This window comes from Acipenser ruthenus, chromosome 13 (assembly GCF_902713425.1).
Source record: "Acipenser ruthenus chromosome 13, fAciRut3.2 maternal haplotype, whole genome shotgun sequence".
Classification (NCBI taxonomy): domain Eukaryota; kingdom Metazoa; phylum Chordata; class Actinopteri; order Acipenseriformes; family Acipenseridae; genus Acipenser; species Acipenser ruthenus.
The window spans coordinates 39,832,679-39,852,920 of record NC_081201.1 but is presented as its reverse complement, the minus strand read 5'-3'; the positions used below and the strand labels follow the sequence as shown (position 1 = coordinate 39,852,920).

Genomic DNA, 20,242 nt, shown 5'->3' with positions numbered 1-20,242 from the left:
GTCAGTCTCGTAATGAATGGACCAGGGACCCCTAGGGGGATTCAGGTGGTGCTGTTATTGTCAGTCTCGTAATGAATGGACCAGGGACCCCGGGGGGGGATTCAGGTGGTGCTGTTACTGTCAGTCTCGTATTGAAGGGAGCATCGACCCCGGGGGGGATTCAGGTGGTGCTGTTACTGTCAGTCGGAGCAGTTTGCAGGTTTCAGCTCTCATTAGGTGACACCAGGTGTCCATTTGCAGACAATAGCACAGATTCTACATACAGACTGCCAGCACAGAGACATGACTGGACACAGTCAGTTCTGGGGGTTGTCTACACATATATCTAAATATATTGAAAAGCTGCCAGTGTTTTTCTCTACTACATGGAATGTGAAATACAGGACAGATACTGTACATGAATGTTTGGAATAGGTACAGTTGACACAACACCCAGAAAAGCCCTGCTGCAGTTAATCACTTTTTAATTACTTCCAAAGCCGAGTCGCTGGAAAGGCACATTCTCTGCGACCCATCATTCAAATCATCAGCACAGATTTAATTCACAGGTTTTAATTACAGCCTGGGTGGCCACCAGTCACAAGTTGTTTTCTGGTTATGAACAGCAGCGCACCAGGAGTGTAAAGTCACTTCCATGGGTTTGATCTGCTCTGGTAAGCAAGTCAGGGGCTTTCACAGCCAAGCCTTTTAACAATTACAATTTCCAATTCACCCGTTCAGCTTAGTGTAACCAGGTCCTGATAGAAACCCTTTCCAGCTGAATGCCTTCATTAAAACCCAGGAGGATTAACAGCACCCCATGAAAGTAGATTTCGCTGCTGTGGAGCATCATATGGACTTGCCAACTTTCAGAGCAGCTGGTAAAAGCACTGGAGCTGCAGCCTCATACCTCCATGCTGTGTTTCAGGGAGTTTATTTCCAGTGTATTTTGGAATTGCTTCAGAAACAAAAACGCTTTAGTACAATGTGTTAGCTTGTGCACTACATACTGTACTCTGTACACAGCCTTACCTGACCAGAGCTCCCTCCAAGTGTAGTGTAGTCTAACTCGGCACTTCTTCTGATAGCAGATCAGCTTGTGAACTACCTGCACACAGCGGCTGTGATTGGGGACAGACAGACAGACAGACAGACTGGTGTCAGACTGAGACTTCCTCGCTAAAACTATTCATGCAATAAACACATGTATTCTTAACTATTAAAACAAAACAAAATACATACTTTCTTTTTTAAAAGTATAACATTGTTGAAAAAGCCTTTATTCTATAAGAATGTGCATCATTAAAAAAATAAAATAATAATAAAAAAGATGACTAGCTACCACAAGTCATTGCTTTATTCACAGGTCATAAAAAGGGTAAATGTATGTTCTACCAGGATGCAGTTCAATCTGCGTGGGAGTGCGTGTGTTAAGCTTGCTAACTGGTTCTGTGCCCTCTTACATGTAGAGGTCCATGGGAAACTCCTTCATCATGTGAGTTACTATAAATTCCACCATCAGATCTGCAAGAAACACAGAGTCAGAAGAGTCAGGAGCTCACACAGGTCAGGAAGCCTCTCTGTCTGCAGGGCTGCCTTTTATTCTAGTCCTAGATTATTCTACATTAATTCTGCTTCCCAGATTTCGGGTTAGGGGGTTAGGGTTAAGGTACCAGGTCACATCACCTATGATGTGACTTGTTCATTTTTTAATGTTGGTGTTGCATTAATACAAGTTAAAAGTAAGTCCTGAGTGTGGATTCCCTTTGTTGCAGTTTAAAAAACAAACAGGGACGCCTGTCCAACATTACAGGGTTCTCCCAATACAACATGCTGGGGAGCAGAGGGCTCCCCTTGGTGTTTTCCAGCAGCCCCCACACATCCCCAAGCCAGTCTGATAACCAAGGACAAGTTCTAATAGCGGTCAGGTCAGCCTGATGCAGATGATCTAGTGTCCACTAAGAGTGAAACATGTGCTCACCTAACACTGCACACACCAGGGGTCTGGAGGGGATGTTCTTGTCTGCTCCCTTCTTCCTGTGTCTCATGGGCTGCAAACGAAACAGAAGCAAAGGTGTGATTAAGCTGGCACAGAGGATACCCTAATGGCCAGTAGAAGTGGACTACAGGAGGCTATAGCAAATGTGGCATGAACTGTGGCAGATCTACATTTAAAATGTAATCTACCCATTCTCCATCTCCACTAGCTACCCCTGTGACGATGTCCCGAGTCCTCCAGGGAATGCACATTTTTTACTCAATACCACAATGTAGGGGAAGTAGCAGTCAATCTGTGCTACAGAAAGTTCAGTATGAGCCCCACATTGACAGCAGGGGGACACATCGGCACGACAACGATGGAGTACACAGCAGGCACAAGGCATATTAGCCTAAGGGAAAATAGAAGACCTTTGTAGTGTTGTCATTTGGTATTTCCCAGGGAAACAAACAAGCTAACAGGGTCTAGTCATTACTCCCAGCAGAGACGCTCACCATTCTGTGCAGGTTAACTCTGAAATTCATGTTGTCATCGTGCAGAAAGGCGTTGGCGTATTGATCCTGCAACACAGACAAACAGTTAGAGAGGATCAAGAGCTCCATACAGCAGAGCTGCTCAGAAACAGACACCTATCCAGCACAGGCCTTCATTGGTTGAAACACAAAGTATGTCGAATTAGACAGCCTAGAAATACAAATTGGTCCCACAGGGCTTTAACGAGGTAATGCTCGTACAATGTACTGCTTTTGTACTTGTTTTACATGACAAGGTGCTACCGCTGAGGTTGAGATTACCTACCTCTGCTATGCAAGTCAGAATGATGAGGCACAGTTTAGCACTATTCAGTCTGTGTTCATCTGAAAGGAAGGACAGCCTGCTTCATTACTGTTGAATATTATTGTAAAATGCCGTGGCTTTCGCCTCCCCGCATTGATTCCAGAGCAGCTCTTACCTTTGGTGTCCTGCATGACGATGGAGGAGTACTTGAGGAAGGTGATGAGCAGATTACTGGTCTGGAGGTTGGGGTCAAGGGGCAGCTCTGTGGAACTCATCACTGAAACAGAAAGGAATGCCTGGGTGATTGGCTCCTTTAATCAGAGGGGTTTACAAAGCACTGCAGCCAACTTTACATGCCCCGACTTCAAAATGAAACCTCTCAAAAACAGTGCACCAAGCACCTTTCAATTCAGCACTGTATTACATTGCGGAGAGCACAGGCCCTTCAAAAACCAATACTAGCAATGACAACATTAAAAATATAAATTCAAGTTAAAATGAATTAGTGCTTAACAGCTCCCCCGGGGGTATTTGAACATGAGGGTTTCATATTCTTGTTAAAGGTCTGTGTACAAGCTGGTGAGAGGAGAGCTCTTATTTACCATCCACTGAGGGTGGGGCGGTTCCCAGCGGCGCTGTGGGTGTGGTTGGAACCGGGGCTGAAGGGGTCTTCACCAAGTCAATCTCTGGATGACTCTGCAAAGAAAGTAAAGAACATCTTAACCACAAAATCATCATGTTCACGTTTAATGAATGAATTACAAATCTTCCCTGCTACCTATAAACAGGGAAGCAGCCAGGCGTTCAGAAGTATCGCTGCACAATATACTGTAAATGTAATAGAAATGTGTAACGATGCACAGCACATCATCATTCTATTATTGCTAACGGCAACAATAACAGCACAATCCCACACTTTACACTTTCATCAAATATCAAGCACAGTGCAGTATTTTACAGGTCAAACGGTAGTGCTTTCAACAAACCCTACCTGCGCAAGGACAGTGATAAAGTTTCTGTTTAAATGGACTGCTTCGTATAAGGCCAAAAGAATCGCTTCATTGGTCCTGTGGAAAAAGGAAAATACATTGGCTTCTAACGTTCAGGACAGACCCGCCAAGATGCAACATCTTACTTTCAGGTAGGTCTTGTCCCCATTTAGAAAGCAAATGTAACTAATTGTGGTACTGTATTAGAATTCAGAGGCAAAACTAGAAGGAACCAAGCTCTGGATTCATTCAAAATGATGGCAGTGCCATAACCATTACCAGCCACAGCAACTGCATCACTGCTATCTTAACATTCATTCAGACCCAAGTCAAGGTTTTTAGAGCTTTAACACAAGATGAGTGGTTCAAGGTTGGAGGATGGATTTGAATTCATTAAACAAGTTGTCACACTGGGGTTTACAATCCTAGAAAGTGGACTGAACTTCTGTTCTGCTGATCTCAGACAGTGCCCACGCAAAGCTTAGCTGTGAAGCCCTGGCTGGGTTGCTTAGCTTCGGAAATGCAATTAAGGTAGATCCCGATTCATGGCTCTATGGTTGTAGGCAAGGAGTGCTAGGTTGCTGAGCACATCTCTTTAGATATATAGCAAGTGTGTATAGAGGTTTCCAGAGGGGTCCTGTGGGCACAATGCTAGTCTTGATGATTGCAGCTGTCCTGCTCATCAAGTACAAGCAGAGATAAAAAGCTTTAAAAGTGCAGCATTTGTGAGCAAGGTGAAATCAACTGGAAACCAACTGAAACAAGACAGATTAAGTACTGTGCTTTCATCTTAGACAAGCATAGAATTCGGTCATAAGCTCTTAATTTTTCATTTTGTTGAATAGAATGGGAATCTTTTGGAACGCGATGCACATGGTCAATTTCACTTCAATGGGGTAAGCTTATGAAATGAAATCCAATGCTACTGTAGATGATTTCACAGATTAAAATGTAATCTGTATGGTTTTAGCTTCTCAATTGTAAGTCTAGTGTACTCACAAGCCTCAATGTCGTTGATTTGTGCATATGAAGATGCCCAATTATGGACCGTATTACAATGAAACACTAGAGTATGCTCAGTAGAAAAACAATCTGGTCTGTTTTACTTACTGTACAGAGATCTTCTCCTCTGCATCTGCAATGAACATACTGCCCACCTGTGGATAAACAGAGGTACTGCACTTTGATACAAACTATATGAAGCTTGTTGAACATGAATCATTTTAACAGAGCGCTGTTCTAAACAGGGGAGGCTTGGCTGTCTTACTTGTTCCAAATATTTTTTGTCATTTGCTTTGAATCTTAAAATTAAATAAATAAAAACTCTATTTTGAAACTGACATGCCTGAGTTATGTTTAAATTATAAGTATGAAGTACGAGGAGGACTCCAGATAACCCTTACCATGGTGGTGAGAGCGGAGAAAAAGCCCCCTTGGTTCTCCTCCTCTTTGTCTTTGTACTGCCTGTAAGGAGTAGAGTGACCTCAGTTACCCCGTGAGTACACAGCTCTCTACCACACCAGCAATGGATTTACTGTGTGCACAGGGCAGATATTACCAAGACAACGTCAAAACACACTGTGTGCACAGGGCAGGTATTACCAAGACAACGTCAAAACACACTGTGTGCACAGGGCAGATATTACCAAGACAATGTCAAAACACACTGTGTGCACAGGGCAGATATGACCATGACAATGTCAAAACACACTGTGTGCACAGGGCAGATATTACCAAGACAATGTCAAAACACACTGTGTGCACAGGGCAGGTATTACCAAGACAATGTCAAAACACACTGCGTGCACAGGGCAGATATGACCATGACAATGTCAAAACACACTGTGTGCACAGGGCAGATATTACCAAGACAATGTCAAAACACACTGTGTGCACAGGGCAGATATTACCAAGACAATGTCAAAACACACTGTGTGCACAGGGCAGATATTACCAAGACAATGTCAAAACACACTGTGTGCACAGGGCAGATATTACCAAGACAATGTCAAAACACACTGTGTGCACAGGGCAGATATTACCAAGACAACGTCAAAACACACTGTGTGCACAGGGCAGATATTACCATGACAACGTCAAAACACACTGTGTGCACAGGGCAGATATTACCAAGACAACGTCAAAACACACTGTGTGCACAGGGCAGATATTACCAAGACAACGTCAAAACACACTGTGTGCACAGGGCAGATATTACCAAGACAACGTCAAAACACACTGTGTGCACAGGACAGATATGACCAAGACAACGTCAAAACACACTGTGTGCACAGGACAGATATGACCAAGACAACGTCAAAACACACTGTGTGCACAGGGCAGATATGACCAAGACAATGTCAAAACACACTGTGTGCACAGGACAGATATGACCAAGACAACGTCAAAACACACTGTGTGCACAGGGCAGATATGACCAAGACAACGTCAAAACACACTGTGTGCACAGGGCAGATATGACCATGACAATGTCAAAACACACTGTGTGCACAGGGCAGATATGACCAAGACAATGTCAAAACACACTGTGTGCACAGGGCAGATATTACCAAGACAATGTCAGCACACACTGTGTGCACAGGGCAGATATTACCAAGACAACGTCAAAACACACTGTGTGCACAGGGCAGATATTACCAAGACAATGTCAAAACACACTGTGTGCACAGGGCAGGTATTACCATGACAATGTCAAAACACACTGTGTGCACAGGGCAGGTATTACCAAGACAACGTCAAAACACACTGTGTGCACAGGGCAGATATTACCATGACAATGTCAAAACACACTGTGTGCACAGGGCAGGTATTACCATGACAACGTCAAAACACACTGTGTGCACAGGGCAGATATTACCAAGACAACGTCAAAACACACTGTGTGCACAGGGCAGGTATTACCAAGACAATGTCAAAACACACTGTGTGCACAGGGCAGGTATTACCAAGACAATGTCAAAACACACTGTGTGCACAGGGCAGGTATTACCAAGACAACGTCAAAACACACTGTGTGCACAGGGCAGATATTACCATGACAATGTCAAAACACACTGTGTGCACAGGACAGATATGACCAAGACAACATCAAAACACACTGTGTGCACAGGACAGATATGACCAAGACAACGTCAAAACACACTGTGTGCACAGGGCAGATATTACCAAGACAATGTCAAAACACACTGTGTGCACAGGGCAGGTATTACCAAGACAACGTCAAAACACACTGTGTGCACAGGGCAGGTATGACCAAGACAACGTCAAAACACACTGTGTGCACAGGGCAGGTATTACCATGACAATGTCTCCATGCAGTGCTGCGATGACACCTACCTGTTATACTCTGACAGGGCTTGTGAGATCACCAGTCCCTTTCCCTGCAAAGACAAAGAAAGTTCTGATTATCTATTCGCTTCACTCTGTAGATGTGTGTGTTCCATTGTACACCAACAACTGACTTGCACTGACTAGCATTAAACAACATTGTGTAATACAGCTTAGTGACCACAGCGCAATTCACTTACATTTAATGTGGTCTCATCATCAACTATAGACAACTTCACTATGTACGGGTTTACAGACTGCAAAAAAAAGAAAGAAAGAAACACATAGGTTAGTTAGGCTTTCTAACGCAGTGATATTATCAACATGAACCCACAGCTTCTGCAATACTCAATACCAGTTAAAGATAGCACTTTTTAATATTTAGTGTTTCTATACACACAGTTAGTTCGTCAGTGTGCACTCCAAGTCCAAACAGAGCGGATCTAAATCACCACTTCCTGGAACTCTTCACATACTTTTACCAACAGAAACCGATGAAAAAGACACATGGGACTGTTAGACATTCGATTTTCATATTTTATTTATATCAGTATTAAGCATCTCATGTAACTCTAACACCACCTGCTTTTCTGAGCCACAGCTCATAGAAAGTCATGATTCATCTGATCAAAACTGTGGCCAAGCTAAACATCACGGCCAGGATCACCTGAATAAACCCCAAGTGCTCTATTATGTGCATGCTGTTGTGATTTTAAAAAATGGTACACCCACCTTGTGGGATAAGATGTGCTTCAGTTCATATAGTTTTATGTAGCTGTTTCCACACCACTAAAGACAGATGGGTTAAAGAGAAAAGCTTGCCTCGTATTTCCTGTAGTTAACCAGAAGAGCCAGGAGGACGACTGTGTCATAGCCATGCTGCCTCCTACTGGAAGAACTGGAGAGGATCTGCAAAATAAGGCTGTGCAGTGAATCAGGGGAACCTGTGTCCTGTACTAGCAGCACTGCATTCTACCAACCTGACCTTCCACATTGATCCTCGTGGTATAAAAACCCTAACAGTTACCAGGGAACACTCACCAAAGGAATGTTTCAGTCTTTGAGATGTGCAAACACAAGCTCTAAAACAACAGACTTGCACGCTCCCTTCCCTCTACCCATCAACTGGATATTAATGTAAAACTGAGAAACACAGTGAAGTAGAGAAACATTCTGGCAAAGCGCCTTCTTCAGTGTAAGGCAGCAAGTGAATGTTCTCTGGCATTGGAAAACAGTTCCCTTACACTGCAAGAGTCTCCAGAACTGCACTCAGTCAAAGAATAGATGAAAGGAATGCTCTGCACAATGGCATATAGAAAGGCTGCTGGAATAAGCACAAGAGATGGCATCACGGCTGCATGAAAATATGGAAACCATTATAAAGCTTTTTTTCAAAAAGACTTTAGTAATGATGTGCCTTTAACTAGTCAATCTGTAAGAGCCCTGCCATTGTAAACATGTAAGTATTACTATTCCAGCGTGTTCTAATCTGTTCTAGTGTTTATTAGCACCCCATTGCTGTGCTCTTTTGTACACCCAACAGAATGTGTAACATTTCAGGGCTGCTCTTTCACAAAGCAAAATCAATCCAACAGCTTTCTAGAAACAAACATCCATCCATACAAGCCAACATGTAGCATGTCAGCTGCAGCCTCTCTCTCCCAACTCACCTGCAGAATGGCCTCGAAGATGCTGTTGATCATGACGTACTCCAGGATTGTGTTCTGGCTGATGTTATCCGTCACCTGAAATGCAAGGCATCGTAAAGACATGTGCCAGCGTGGCAGGGTGCTTCACACCGCTGCAGCAGGGCTGCCTAGTAAGGGGAACCATCTCCAATGGCTTGGAAATGCATGAAAGTATGAACAGGCTTTATTTTCCTAACATTACAGTACTGTTGGTTGAACAACGAGACTGAGCTTAGCCCACATGAATAAAAATCAGCACTGACAGGCAGAGGTGCAGGTAGACCAAATGACTGAACGCAGCAGGGTAAGGTGGCATCAACGACCGAATGAAACTATACCGTCACTAAACAGAGAAGAAGCTTCAGACAGAGGCTTTTCAGGCTTTCTGATCCATCACCACACAGCAGTGTATCCAAACTCTCCATCAGGTCCTGAAATCAGAGAACGCCACAGTCACCAAACATACAAGGGCACAGTATTTTACACATTAACCTGAAGAACAAAATAATCTATCTGTAGAAAATACTGTGGCAGACCAAGTTTCTACAAAGGGGACTCAACTAGAAAACATTTGAGAATCACTGGTCTAGTTGTTCTCTTAAAAGCCACAATGCACTTTCTGTAAGACAGAGACCCCAATTAATACAGTACTGAGTGTGGTCTTACCAGTGCATGTTTTACACAGCCTCATCACAATCACGACTGCACAGCTTCTTTCCTTTTGGTCTAGTTTGATAAAAAGCAGCTTTCTCCTCCACTTCCTCCTTCCTCCCCACCCATCAGGTCCACTCCTCCATGCCCTTCTCCCAGTCCCAGCCTCACCTTCATGCGCAGCTCTGCCTTGTCAAAGCCCATCAGCATGTTGATGATGTCAAAGCCTGACGTCGACTTATTCTTCTGGTGAACCCCTCGAAACAGGGCACATAAAGTCTGGGAAACAGCGTGAAGGATTGAATAAACAGAAAGTCAGTAACATTAACAGCATTGTAACTGCTTGGATAAAGAGAACTGCTGAGTGAGTTTCCATATGCTAACTCCTCATTCAGAAAGAACTAGTCATGGGCATGTGTGCATTTTTCAAAATAACATTTTCTTGCGTGCTAAATTGCAGAGATCCGTTTATAAATGACTGCCCTGGGGGTCTTATTCATAAAAAATATATCAGAATTTAAAATGATCTACAGAAAAAAAAAAAAAAAACGAGTCTTATTGTTACCAAAAACACAGAAGTCTGTCAGTGCCACGTAGCTTCACTGAAGGAATGTGGAATAACTTTTTAAAACAAATGTCTGTAAAGTTTCATTAATATGATGAACAGATCTGAAAGAAAACGCGTGCATTAGTCTCCCTGAGGTTCAAGGACTTGTGGACACCCCGGTTTAATTGCCAATTGTACAGTGCACCTTCACATTAGCATAACTTACATTTATAAACTAGATTCCCCCCATTATGTCTGTGACAAAATGGGGGAATCTTATGATGCAATACAATGTTATAATAACAGACTGTACATGTTTTGTTTTTTTTATATCAACTTTAAAATGTCGTTCATTATATGAGGCAAACGTCCTGTTTCAAAGAGGATGCATTAATTAGACCTCCAGTCCTATTGTATTAAATCTGAGGCAGAGACAATTAGTAAGACAGGACAGTCTCACTAAAGCATCACACAAGAGTAAAGAGTTTTACAATTATTCCCACAAGAGGTTTTTAATATCCTCTAGCAATTTCTCCAACCAGGTCAAGTAAATAATGAAAGAACTGGCTGATCCAGTCCTGAAAAAGAACCAGTCCTCCCCAAGAGCCAGATCCCAAGCTGGAGCCCACGCTGGAGCCCCCGCTGGAGGCCCATGCACCCTGCAGGAATAACAAGGCACACTGCTCTGGCTTTGTTATCGGCCACTCTACTGGCCCTTACCTGCAAGGCATTTACAACTTTGATCTGGTGCTCCTCTCCCAGAGCCTGAATGCAGTGCTGGAACAGGCTGTTGATGTTGTCTTTGACTTTCATCAGTTCATCTCCATCCAGAGATTCCAGCTTTCCCTCCAGGTACTCCAGATTCACCTGAAGAAAAGCAAGACTTCATTACCAAATGACAAGAGCACAACAGACACAATAACAAATGCTAAAAAACACAACTACGAGTCAGGCTTAGGAAAGCTTCTTTTGATTTTTGTTCTGAGCAAACGCTGCAGTGTAAGCAGACGATCATACTGCTATTGTGCGATTCCTCACAGAACATGAAGAACCTTGATTTCACAGCAGAAGATATTATATATGAGCAGTCTCAGGGAGAAGGAAATGTGAGTAATAATAGGCTTACTGACACCAATGTGCTTTATACACCAACAAGCATTCAGACAAACTATATATATATATGAAAAGGGTGGAAATTATTATAATGAGCAATCCATCCCATAAGTGCGGTTGTACCCCAGTGGTATTCATTTACAATTGTGCAGCTTCGAATGCCAAGACTGGAGTTGATTTAATCCAAGCTTTATAAAGAATGCGTTCTCTCACCTTCATAAGGAACAGCTCTTCCCAAAAGCGAGGGTTGTTTTTTGCAGGGTCTTCCCTCTGAAATGAGAAACAGAATGGATTTGGCTTTTCTTGTTTAAAATTTGATAATGTAGAATGCCCTTACCACAAAGATCTCCTCATACATCAGGACCACATGAGAATGCTGCCCTTACCACAAAGATCTCCTCATACAGCAGGACCACATGAGAATGCTGTCCTTACCACAAAGATCTCCTCATACATCAGGACCACATGAGAATGCTGCCCTTACCACAAAGATTTCCTCATACATCAGGACCACATGAGAATGCTGCCCTTACCACAAAGATCTCCTCATACATCAGGACCAGGTGAGAATGCTGCCCTTACCACAAAGATCTCCTCATACATCAGGACCAGGTGAGAATGCTGCCCTTACCACAAAGATCTCCTCATACATCAGGACCAGGTGAGAATGCTGCCCTTACCACAAAGATCTCCTCATACATCAGGACCAGGAGAGAATGCTGCCCTTACCACAAAGATCTCCTCATACATCAGGACCAGGTGAGAATGCTGCCCTTACCACAAAGATCTCCTCATACATCAGGACCACATGAGAATGCTGCCCTTACCACCAAGATCTCCTCATACATCAGGACCACGTGAGAATGCTGCCCTTACCACAAAGATCTCCTCATACATCAGGACCAGGTGAGAATGCTGCCCTTACCACAAAGATCTCCTCATACATCAGGACCAGGTGAGAATGCTGCCCTTACCACAAAGATCTCCTCATACATCAGGACCAGGTGAGAATGCTGCCCTTACCACAAAGATCTCCTCATACATCAGGACCAGGTGAGAATGCTGCCCTTACCACAAAGATCTCCTCATACATCAGGACCAGGTGAGAATGCTGCCCTTACCACAAAGATCTCCTCATACATCAGGACCAGGTGAGAATGCTGTCCTCACCACAAAGATCTCCTCATACATCAGGACCAGGTGAGAATGCTGCCCTTACCACCAAGATCTCCTCATACATCAGGACCACATGAGAATGCTGCCCTTACCACAAAGATCTCCTCATACATCAGGACCACATGAGAATGCTGCCCTTACCACAAAGATCTCCTCATACATCAGGACCACCTTCTCCTTCAAAGGCTTCTTAGAGGCGGACGACTTCCGCAGCAAGCCTGCCTTCTTCTCCACCTGGGCCATGGTTTGGGGTCTGGGCACAGAAGTAATGAGTCAATAAGACATTGGGATAACTCATTTGGGGCACAGAAGTTAAAAGTTCCAGACAGTTAAATCTCAGAGACAGACAATTTCCAAGTTAAGCAGTACATTGGCACCAACACATCCCTTATGTGTGCCATTTATTTTGGGTACAAAACGGGGATTTTCAATGTTACTGATCAAGCAAACCAGGCTATTGTACTTTGGCACTTAATAAAAACTGTATAAATACAGGTGCTCTACAGCAGAGGAACTGTGAAGGCATGTGGGTTCAACCATCTTCATAAGAAAAGCACACAAGAGCTTAAATACCAGCAATCACATTGGCTGTGGGCTGCATGCCTTTACAACTCACATGAGCACTGTATGATAACCTTACAGAAAGCCACTGTAGCCGCAATGCTTATAAAGCAACTCTGATTAGAAAATACTTTTTATATAATGCTTCGAAATATAGCTTTGCCACACACCAAGGTCTACCACACCGACAGGCAATCACAATGCTCTGTTGCAATCTGTTTTATAAGGGTCATTAAATTTTTTTTTTTTTTTCTTCACAATGCTATTTTCTTTATTAAATGACAGGGCAGATGAAATGTATTAATAAACCCAAAAACACGAAACGTTTCCCGAAGTCTTAAGCGACATGCTTGCACGGAAACTGTTTGACCTGTTTGTTTTTCATTCTCTCACTTAACGGTACTGTTAGTCTGTGTAATCTGGGGCATCGTCAATCTCCCTTTAAAAATGTGGTATGTTCTTATAAGACTTTATTTATTTATTTTTTTTAAATCCAATATTAACCAAACGAATCCTGATTAAAACGCTGCCTTGTCTTTCTAAAGTTATTGGATAACCCTGTTTTCTTTTGCAAAATAATACTTTCATGAGTATTACAGTGACATATTGTATAAATATAGTTAAAATTGTATTTTTTTATTCATAATTTTGTTTTGTTTTTCTTTCGTGTCAATAGCAAAATACAATAGGTGTTAAGAATTAGTAAACAGACATCACATCCTGTGTGTGTGTGTCAAGACAACAGCGGCCTGGACACGTCTCTGTAATCCCCGAGGTTTCCTACTAAGTATGCCGGCCTCACAGCCTTTGCCTCGGAGAACTCGCAGTCTCCAATCTCGCTGACGTTTTGTTCTTTAATTTTTTTTACTTATTTATTTATTTTTTTAATAACGTTAACACATACATTTCAATTAAGTATATGTATAATGTAATCTAACAGTGCATTTAATATTAAAAAAAGTACTTAAGTCATATGCCATGATACTGGCATTACCAATTAGACCAAGATGTGTTTGTGACAAACTGAGTATGTGTAAAGCAGTGCGAATACTCGTTTTATACAGACCTGGGGTATATTTGCATGGATTATGTATGATTTCCTCTTACCTGTTTTCGTGTATTTTCTTAAATATCCATCCCTATTCCCTTGAAAACACAGCACGTCTCGTTACTGTTGTCGCAAGACCAACCCACCTGACATCACATATTACAAAAGCCTACATGGTCCTAGCGCTGCCGCACTATTTTAACGGGTGCAGTGTTATAATTTTTATTGGAGAAATTGAAAAACAAGAAGAAAAAACACATAACCTATATTTAAATTTGTAAACAAAAGAAACGAAGGCTTAGCCAATTAAAAACCCATTTAACTGTTTTACAATCGATGTTACTATTAACACGTTTCTCAGTTGTGGTCGAGTACACGAATGGCTGAACATGTATCAGTTGAATTTTTTAAGGAGAGTACAGTATACAAGTCAGGAGGAAATACCTCAGATCTGAAGCCCTGCCCCACAGTACTGCTGTTCGGGGGAATAGAACACTGTCGCTTTAAATCCTCTGTGGCTTGTTCAAAGTGCCGGATCAGCTGATTAATAGCGCCTACTGTAGCGAGCCCCACGCAGCATCATATTTTAAGGACGGAAACAAGTAAAGGAAAAGGAAAATAAAAACACGCAACCTCCCTAAATTGGAAAGACAGAAAAAAACACTTCAGAATGTAATTGATGCCAGAAATGAACAAACGCGTGATGTCAGGAGGGGACAGACACAGAGACAGAGAGACATGGATAGGACATGTGTGAGCAAGTATTAAGAAACGTGTTATTATTGCAGCAGTGAGTCGGAGAGCAGGCAGACTCGAGGGTGTGGATTTAACACGGATGCTGGTTATGTGATATATTTAGACACAGAATTGACTTTCCTTTTCGTGTGGGGTGTTTACACAACATTCGCTTTTTCTCACAGGCTCCCCAGCCAGACAGTAAGTAACGATGAAACGATTCACGTTGGAGCAGATGACAGATTTCACTGATTTTACCAGAGGCGGCGATTTGACCGAGTTTTTAAAGCAAACTAATAATGTGTTTAATATGAATAACTGTCGTTCGCATCCTGTCCGGGTCAGTCCAGATGCACAGCACATCCACGCCTTTCTTCAAAAACCAAAGCGGGGTCTGGTGACTTTTGATAGGATCCAGAGAGTCGCTGTCGCTCAGAGCCCCAGCTATATGGACACGGGATCCGCCCTATCGATCCCGATAGTGGAAATGTTGTATTTAGACAGCGGCAGCAAAGACAGCGCGGCGCTGGTCGCGGTGATTTTTGAAAACGGTAAAGCAGAGTTTTGGAAATACGTGGAGAGAAAAGCTGGCTGGGATTTGTTGCAGACTTCAGACCTGTGCAACAGCACCAGCGCTAAAGTGGTGTCGGTTTGCTCCAGTGGCAAGTTCATAATCTGGTGTGAAGAGAGACCCGCTTCAGAAAGCGCTTCAGTTTTCTCCGCAGCGCGTAACAACTTCAGATACTGCATCTGCAAAAGAACTTACGAGCGCGAGGAGCGGGCTGTCCGCTTAGGGGGTGTTGAAACACCCTTACACAACAGCCCGCGTTACAGGGTCCTTGCAGCGCGGGAGGATGTTTACCTACTGCCAGACAATCAGGAGGCAGCCCCGGGCAACGGCTCCAAATTCTTCCTCACATGGTCCCCTAAACAGGACAGGATGACTATCAGTACTGTGTGCAAAGGAGCACTGCTGAGCAAAACCCTGCACTCCACCAGCAAGGATTCGGATTACAAGACACTGATTTCAGAGTGCATTGGAATGCTGGCCACAATCAGCCCCCCAGAAATCTGTTCCGTTGCCCCAACCAGCTGCGGTGGGCTGCTCTTGGTTCTCAGCTCAGGCTGCATTAGTTTATTGCAAAGTGATGGAGTCCTGAGGCAGATCTATACTCTGGCATTAAGCTGCCCACTGGACTGTAGCAAGCATATCAGCATGCAGATCTACGGCAGTACCCTGGCTTGCATTGTGTACAGGACGCTGTACCTGGTTGACACCAGCACTGGCAGGCTGCTGGAAAACATTGCACTGAAGACCGATGGCATGCTCTTTCTAAACTCCAGGGAGAAGAATGACATCCACTTCCTTTCCAGTACAGGAATGTACGTGGTGAAGGAGTCGGGGGTGGACCCCACCAGCAAGCATCTGGGCCGCTCCGACACTGCCAGGCCGGATGCTGTCTTGGTGGAGGCAGTCTTCGAAGAAGCCTGCAGGTACTACCAGCGCCGGAGCCTGAGCAGCACACAGCTGACTGTGGAGAAACTGAAAAGCGGGGGCATGTTCCAGGCGCCCATCGCCCTGTCTTCCATTCTCGGGGTCTACATGAAAACCAAGAAAGCCAGCGAGCTGCCGCAGGGGGGTGGCGGTTACTCCAAGCTGCTGGCATCATTGGGTGCGGAGCTAGAGAGCTTGATGGCCTTGGAGCAGCTCAAGGCATCGGTGGTCAGCGCCTCCGACAGAAAGCTGAGCGTCTCGTGTGAAACTCTGGTGGGGCAAGAGGTGAACCGCCTGCTCTTCTCGGACCTGGACAGAGACAATCTGCTGTACCTGAACGTCATTTTTAAAACCTTCCCCCGGGAGTCCTGGCAAGCCCTGCAGGCTAGTTTGCAACTCGGGTCCAATGGAGAGGGCTTCCTGACGGCCAAGGCAGCCCCGGAGGTCTGGAAGACAGTCCTGAGCCCCGTGCAGGCAGCCCCGGCCCCTCTCTCCAGCGGCCAGCAGCAGGCCTCCTCTAACGGGGCAGCGCCTGTCTTTGAGCTGATCTGCCGCTCCCTTTTCACCTTCCAGCCCAAGTGGCTGTCCAGATTTGTTGAGCTGGCGCAGCAGCAAGCAGGCACCTCTTCCTGGAACTATGGGGGCAAGGAGAGCCCGGAGAGCGTCCCCTTGTACAAACGGGCCCTGTGTGTGCTGCCGAGGGAGGGGCAGACGCAGGAGTTGCAGGTGGAGCTCTTGCTCTGCAGCCAGAGACCCAACGCTGTCATGCAGGCCATGCGCATCCTGCTGGAGCTCCGGCGCTGGGAGAGAGTGGCCGAAGTGGCCCAGCGCTTCTCTCAACAGAGCCCCCTGCTCAACAAGGAGATCTTCACCACCCTTCTCTGTGAGATCTCGCAGCACCGGGATCTGGACCCATACCTGGACCTACTTTGGACCTTGTGTCCCGAGGACATGACTGTCACCAGCATCCTAAATATTGTGCTGAAAAGCCTGCCTCTATGCGGAAGGGAGCCTGGACCATTCAGAACCGACAGGAGCCAGATGAGCATCGGGATGCTGAAGCCGCTGTTGAACAAAGTGCTGCAAAGAGAAACCAAGCCGAGCCAAAGGTATGCGGACATCCTCCAGTCCCCTTCCTTTCCCCCTCCCACTCCCCCGAGGCAGCCCAGGTCAGTCACAGAGCCCGCCATGGCCACTGCCTCCCCGCCCCTGTCGAGCATCTCATCCAGTGTGAACGACACCAGCGTGGATGAAGGCTGCTCGAGTCCCAGTCATGAGAATAAATAGCAGCTACACACACGTTCTCTCCTCCGGGGACTAATGGAGAAGATACCCAACAAGCGAAATCACCAAAGATATTTAAAACCTCGCTGGAATATGCATTCCAGAGCAAAGATCAAATGTAGAAGACAAGTTAGGATATATAATCTCTTAAACAAAGTTTTTTATTTAAAAAAAAGAAGGTTTGACTGTGTTCCACATGTTTTCAAGAGGTCATTCTTTGTTGTCAAAGCATAAGGCCAATGGACTGGCTTTTGTTTTCAGCTCTAAATATGCAGCCAAAGCAGTTTTACAATCAAGGGTCTGGTTTTTCAAAGCAGTGCAGATGTATTATAGATCTGCCTGGACAGTACCCTGCAGCCTGCTGTTGAAATGTTATTCGTGTGCTGTTTACTAAACAGATGCATTGCACACTAGAATGAGTGCCGTGACAAAGTTAAAATGCCACTAAAGCACCACGAGCAAAGGGCAGAGAACAAAATGAGTATGTCATGTAGAGCACTGGAGATGCTGTTCATGTAGAGCACTGGAGATGCTGTTCATGTAGAGCACTGGAGATGCTGTTCATGTAGAGCACTGGAGATGCTGTTCATGTTGAGCTCTGGGGATGCTGTTCATGTAGAGCTCTGGAGATGCTGTTCATGTTGAGCACTGGAGATGCTGTTCATGTAGAGCACTGGAGATGCTGTTCATGTAGAGCTCTGGAGATGCTGTTCATGTAGAGCACTGGAGATGCTGTTCATGTAGAGCACTGGAGATGCTGTTCATGTTGAGCACTGGAGATGCTGTTCATGTAGAGCACTGGAGGTACTATTCCTGCTGGTGGTGGCTGAACAAAATACAATGCAGCCATTTGATCTCATTTCTTATCTCAAGTTTGAGCTTCCTTTTAAAGGTAATGATGAACTCTCAGTAAAGTTACTGCTTGTGTTTAATACCTATTAGCCTGTTTATAGGATGTAACCAATATGAATGTCTGCATTGTGCGCACACACTCACTCACTGAGATGTGCATGTGCAGCACACTCCTGAGAACAATCCACATCTTTAAAGACAATGACACACTCTATCACATTCCACTGTGGTGAATTCAATCCGTTAGATAAAGACAGCAGTCCAGCAGTCCAAAATTAAAAACAAAAATAATCATTTTGATTGCTGAAATGTGAAAACTGTTAAAAATGTAGCACATTGCTGAAGCAGACACTAAGTTGTGTGTGTGTGGTGAGTGAGAGCGTTTGTGTGAAATCCTTTGCTGTCTCACACACGCATCTCCCTGTGTATCTGTTGATCTCTGTGCCTTGCTGTTTCTTCTCTCTCTGGAGTGTGCTGGAATGTTGTGTGAATTCACTCTGCAGTATTGCTGTTCGTTTGCACCTTCCTGTGATCAGAGAGAGGGAGTGAGGGTCACTTTGCAAAGATGAAGCAAAGTTTCTATATTAGCATTAGCTGTTTGTAGCAAGCAAGCTATTCACAGGGGTCGTGAGAAGTTCATCACGCTTTTCCATTCTCTTGAGACAATCCCGAGTACTGTGAGGTCATGCGAGGGGTGTCCTGGAAACACAGCAGATAGTACACCCGTTCAATTTCTTTTGAGGACCTTCCTGTTTGCTTCATTATACTTGAGTGATGTTCTGGAAACAGCCTTTTTTTTAATTTTCTGATTAGTATTTATGGTAAAGTATGCTGAACAATCAGTTAAACAGATACTCAACAACGGTTACAAGCCTGCAGGATTCAACCACCATTGTAATTTCTGATTAGCAGAAAGCAAGAGGATGCAACACAGAGCTACTAACGAGCTGGGTCCTCCTAATTATCAGAACGTTCTGCGTTTGTTTTCTTCTCACCCCACCTGCTAATGAGAGGCGGCGTGCGAGAGCCGCTTCTGCTAATTACTGGATTTCTGTGCTTTACTGGTACAACTTCATGGGGAACAGTAACAGGATTACTGCTTTGCTCCAAACTGCACATTTTTAACACTAAAACTATTTAATAGTACTCTGAACCTTGCTTGGGTTCATATACTGTACATGCATGTTTCCTAACAGCACAGGTACGTCACCCTTTCCGATGCTAAGAGCCCATTTTAAGGATGCTGATTTCAGTTTTAGCTTCTCCAGTGTTGTTTTCACAGCAGTGGAGGGATTGCGGGTGCTGTTGCACTGTGTGATGGGGTTTCCATACTGTATATTAACAATAAGAATAAAATAAAAAAAAAGAGTGCTGTGTTTTCAGTGATTTTATTTGAACTGTTCCCACTCCTGATCAAGAGGTTGTCAGGGTGTACCTTCACAGCACCAGTTATTCTCTAAGCAGTCTGTCAGAGATGGGCCACTTCTGTTTGCACAGTGGATGAACACTGGACTGTGGCAGGGTGCCCAGGCCGCTGTGTGGATTTTGTGTTTTATGTTCTATGTGATGTGTTTCATGTTGTCTTATTTTGTATTATTATTATACCTCCTTGCTGTACACGCAACCCCATGCAACATTCATTCTTTTATACAGCTGTGCAGAGACTTGATTGCTAATCAGTCATTCACTTGAATCTCAGCACAGTCTGCACATGGACTAATTGTGCACTTCCCGTGCCCCCATACAAATACCCATTTGAATCTGCACGTGAAGTGATTGTGCAATCCCTGTGCCTAAATACAATTATTTTACATCACCTGTGCTAGATAACCCACACTCTGTGCACCACTATAATAAAACATATAACAGACAACATGAAACACAAAATATACACAGGGGCAGGGCACCCTGCCACATGGATGTATCCTCATGCAGCTAACATCATAAACGGTGTACTTCCATTCCCAATACAAATCACACACGTGCAGTTTACAGTGAAA

The 20,242-nt window shown here is 44.2% G+C and overlaps 2 protein-coding genes across 3 annotated transcripts in view; one reads left to right on the top strand and one right to left on the bottom strand.

Annotated features, from left to right (window-relative positions):
- The window catches only part of LOC117417799 (armadillo-like helical domain-containing protein 3), a 31,460-nt gene extending 17,254 nt beyond the window's left edge, over positions 1-14,206 (bottom strand). Inside the window, exons 1-20 of one of the 2 annotated variants that reach the window (XM_034030124.3) lie at positions 13,936-14,206; positions 12,409-12,520; positions 11,305-11,361; positions 10,699-10,845; positions 9,603-9,710; positions 9,119-9,211; positions 8,763-8,837; positions 7,915-8,001; positions 7,293-7,349; positions 7,102-7,145; positions 5,148-5,208; positions 4,855-4,901; positions 3,747-3,822; positions 3,358-3,451; positions 2,931-3,032; positions 2,777-2,835; positions 2,473-2,538; positions 1,961-2,030; positions 1,443-1,503; positions 1,012-1,100 (exon numbers count right to left, since the gene is read on the bottom strand). In XM_034030124.3, the coding sequence (XP_033886015.3) occupies positions 1,012-1,100; positions 1,443-1,503; positions 1,961-2,030; positions 2,473-2,538; positions 2,777-2,835; positions 2,931-3,032; positions 3,358-3,451; positions 3,747-3,822; positions 4,855-4,901; positions 5,148-5,208; positions 7,102-7,145; positions 7,293-7,349; positions 7,915-8,001; positions 8,763-8,837; positions 9,119-9,211; positions 9,603-9,710; positions 10,699-10,845; positions 11,305-11,361; positions 12,409-12,510 (1,495 nt within the window). In that variant the 5' untranslated portion in view covers positions 12,511-12,520; positions 13,936-14,206. Of the gene's footprint in view, positions 1-1,011; positions 1,101-1,442; positions 1,504-1,960; positions 2,031-2,472; positions 2,539-2,776; positions 2,836-2,930; positions 3,033-3,357; positions 3,452-3,746; positions 3,823-4,854; positions 4,902-5,147; positions 5,209-7,101; positions 7,146-7,292; positions 7,350-7,914; positions 8,002-8,762; positions 8,838-9,118; positions 9,212-9,602; positions 9,711-10,698; positions 10,846-11,304; positions 11,362-11,428; positions 11,472-12,408; positions 12,521-13,935 lie in introns of those variants that run through there. The other variant, XM_034030125.3, reaches the window with a different exon arrangement.
- A 181-nt stretch (positions 14,207-14,387) lies between these two features.
- On the top strand, positions 14,388-19,602 carry LOC117417925 (BLOC-2 complex member HPS6-like). The gene has a single exon (XM_034030338.3). The coding sequence runs from the start codon at positions 14,823-14,825 to the stop codon at positions 17,391-17,393; it is 2,571 nt and encodes an 856-aa protein (XP_033886229.2). The 5' UTR covers positions 14,388-14,822; the 3' UTR covers positions 17,394-19,602.
- The last annotated feature ends 640 nt before the right edge of the window (positions 19,603-20,242 follow it).

Coding starts and splice junctions, on each gene's coding strand:
- LOC117417925 (XM_034030338.3), top strand. CDS start 14,823: ATGAAACGATTCACGTTGGAGCAGATGACAGATTTCACTGATTTTACC.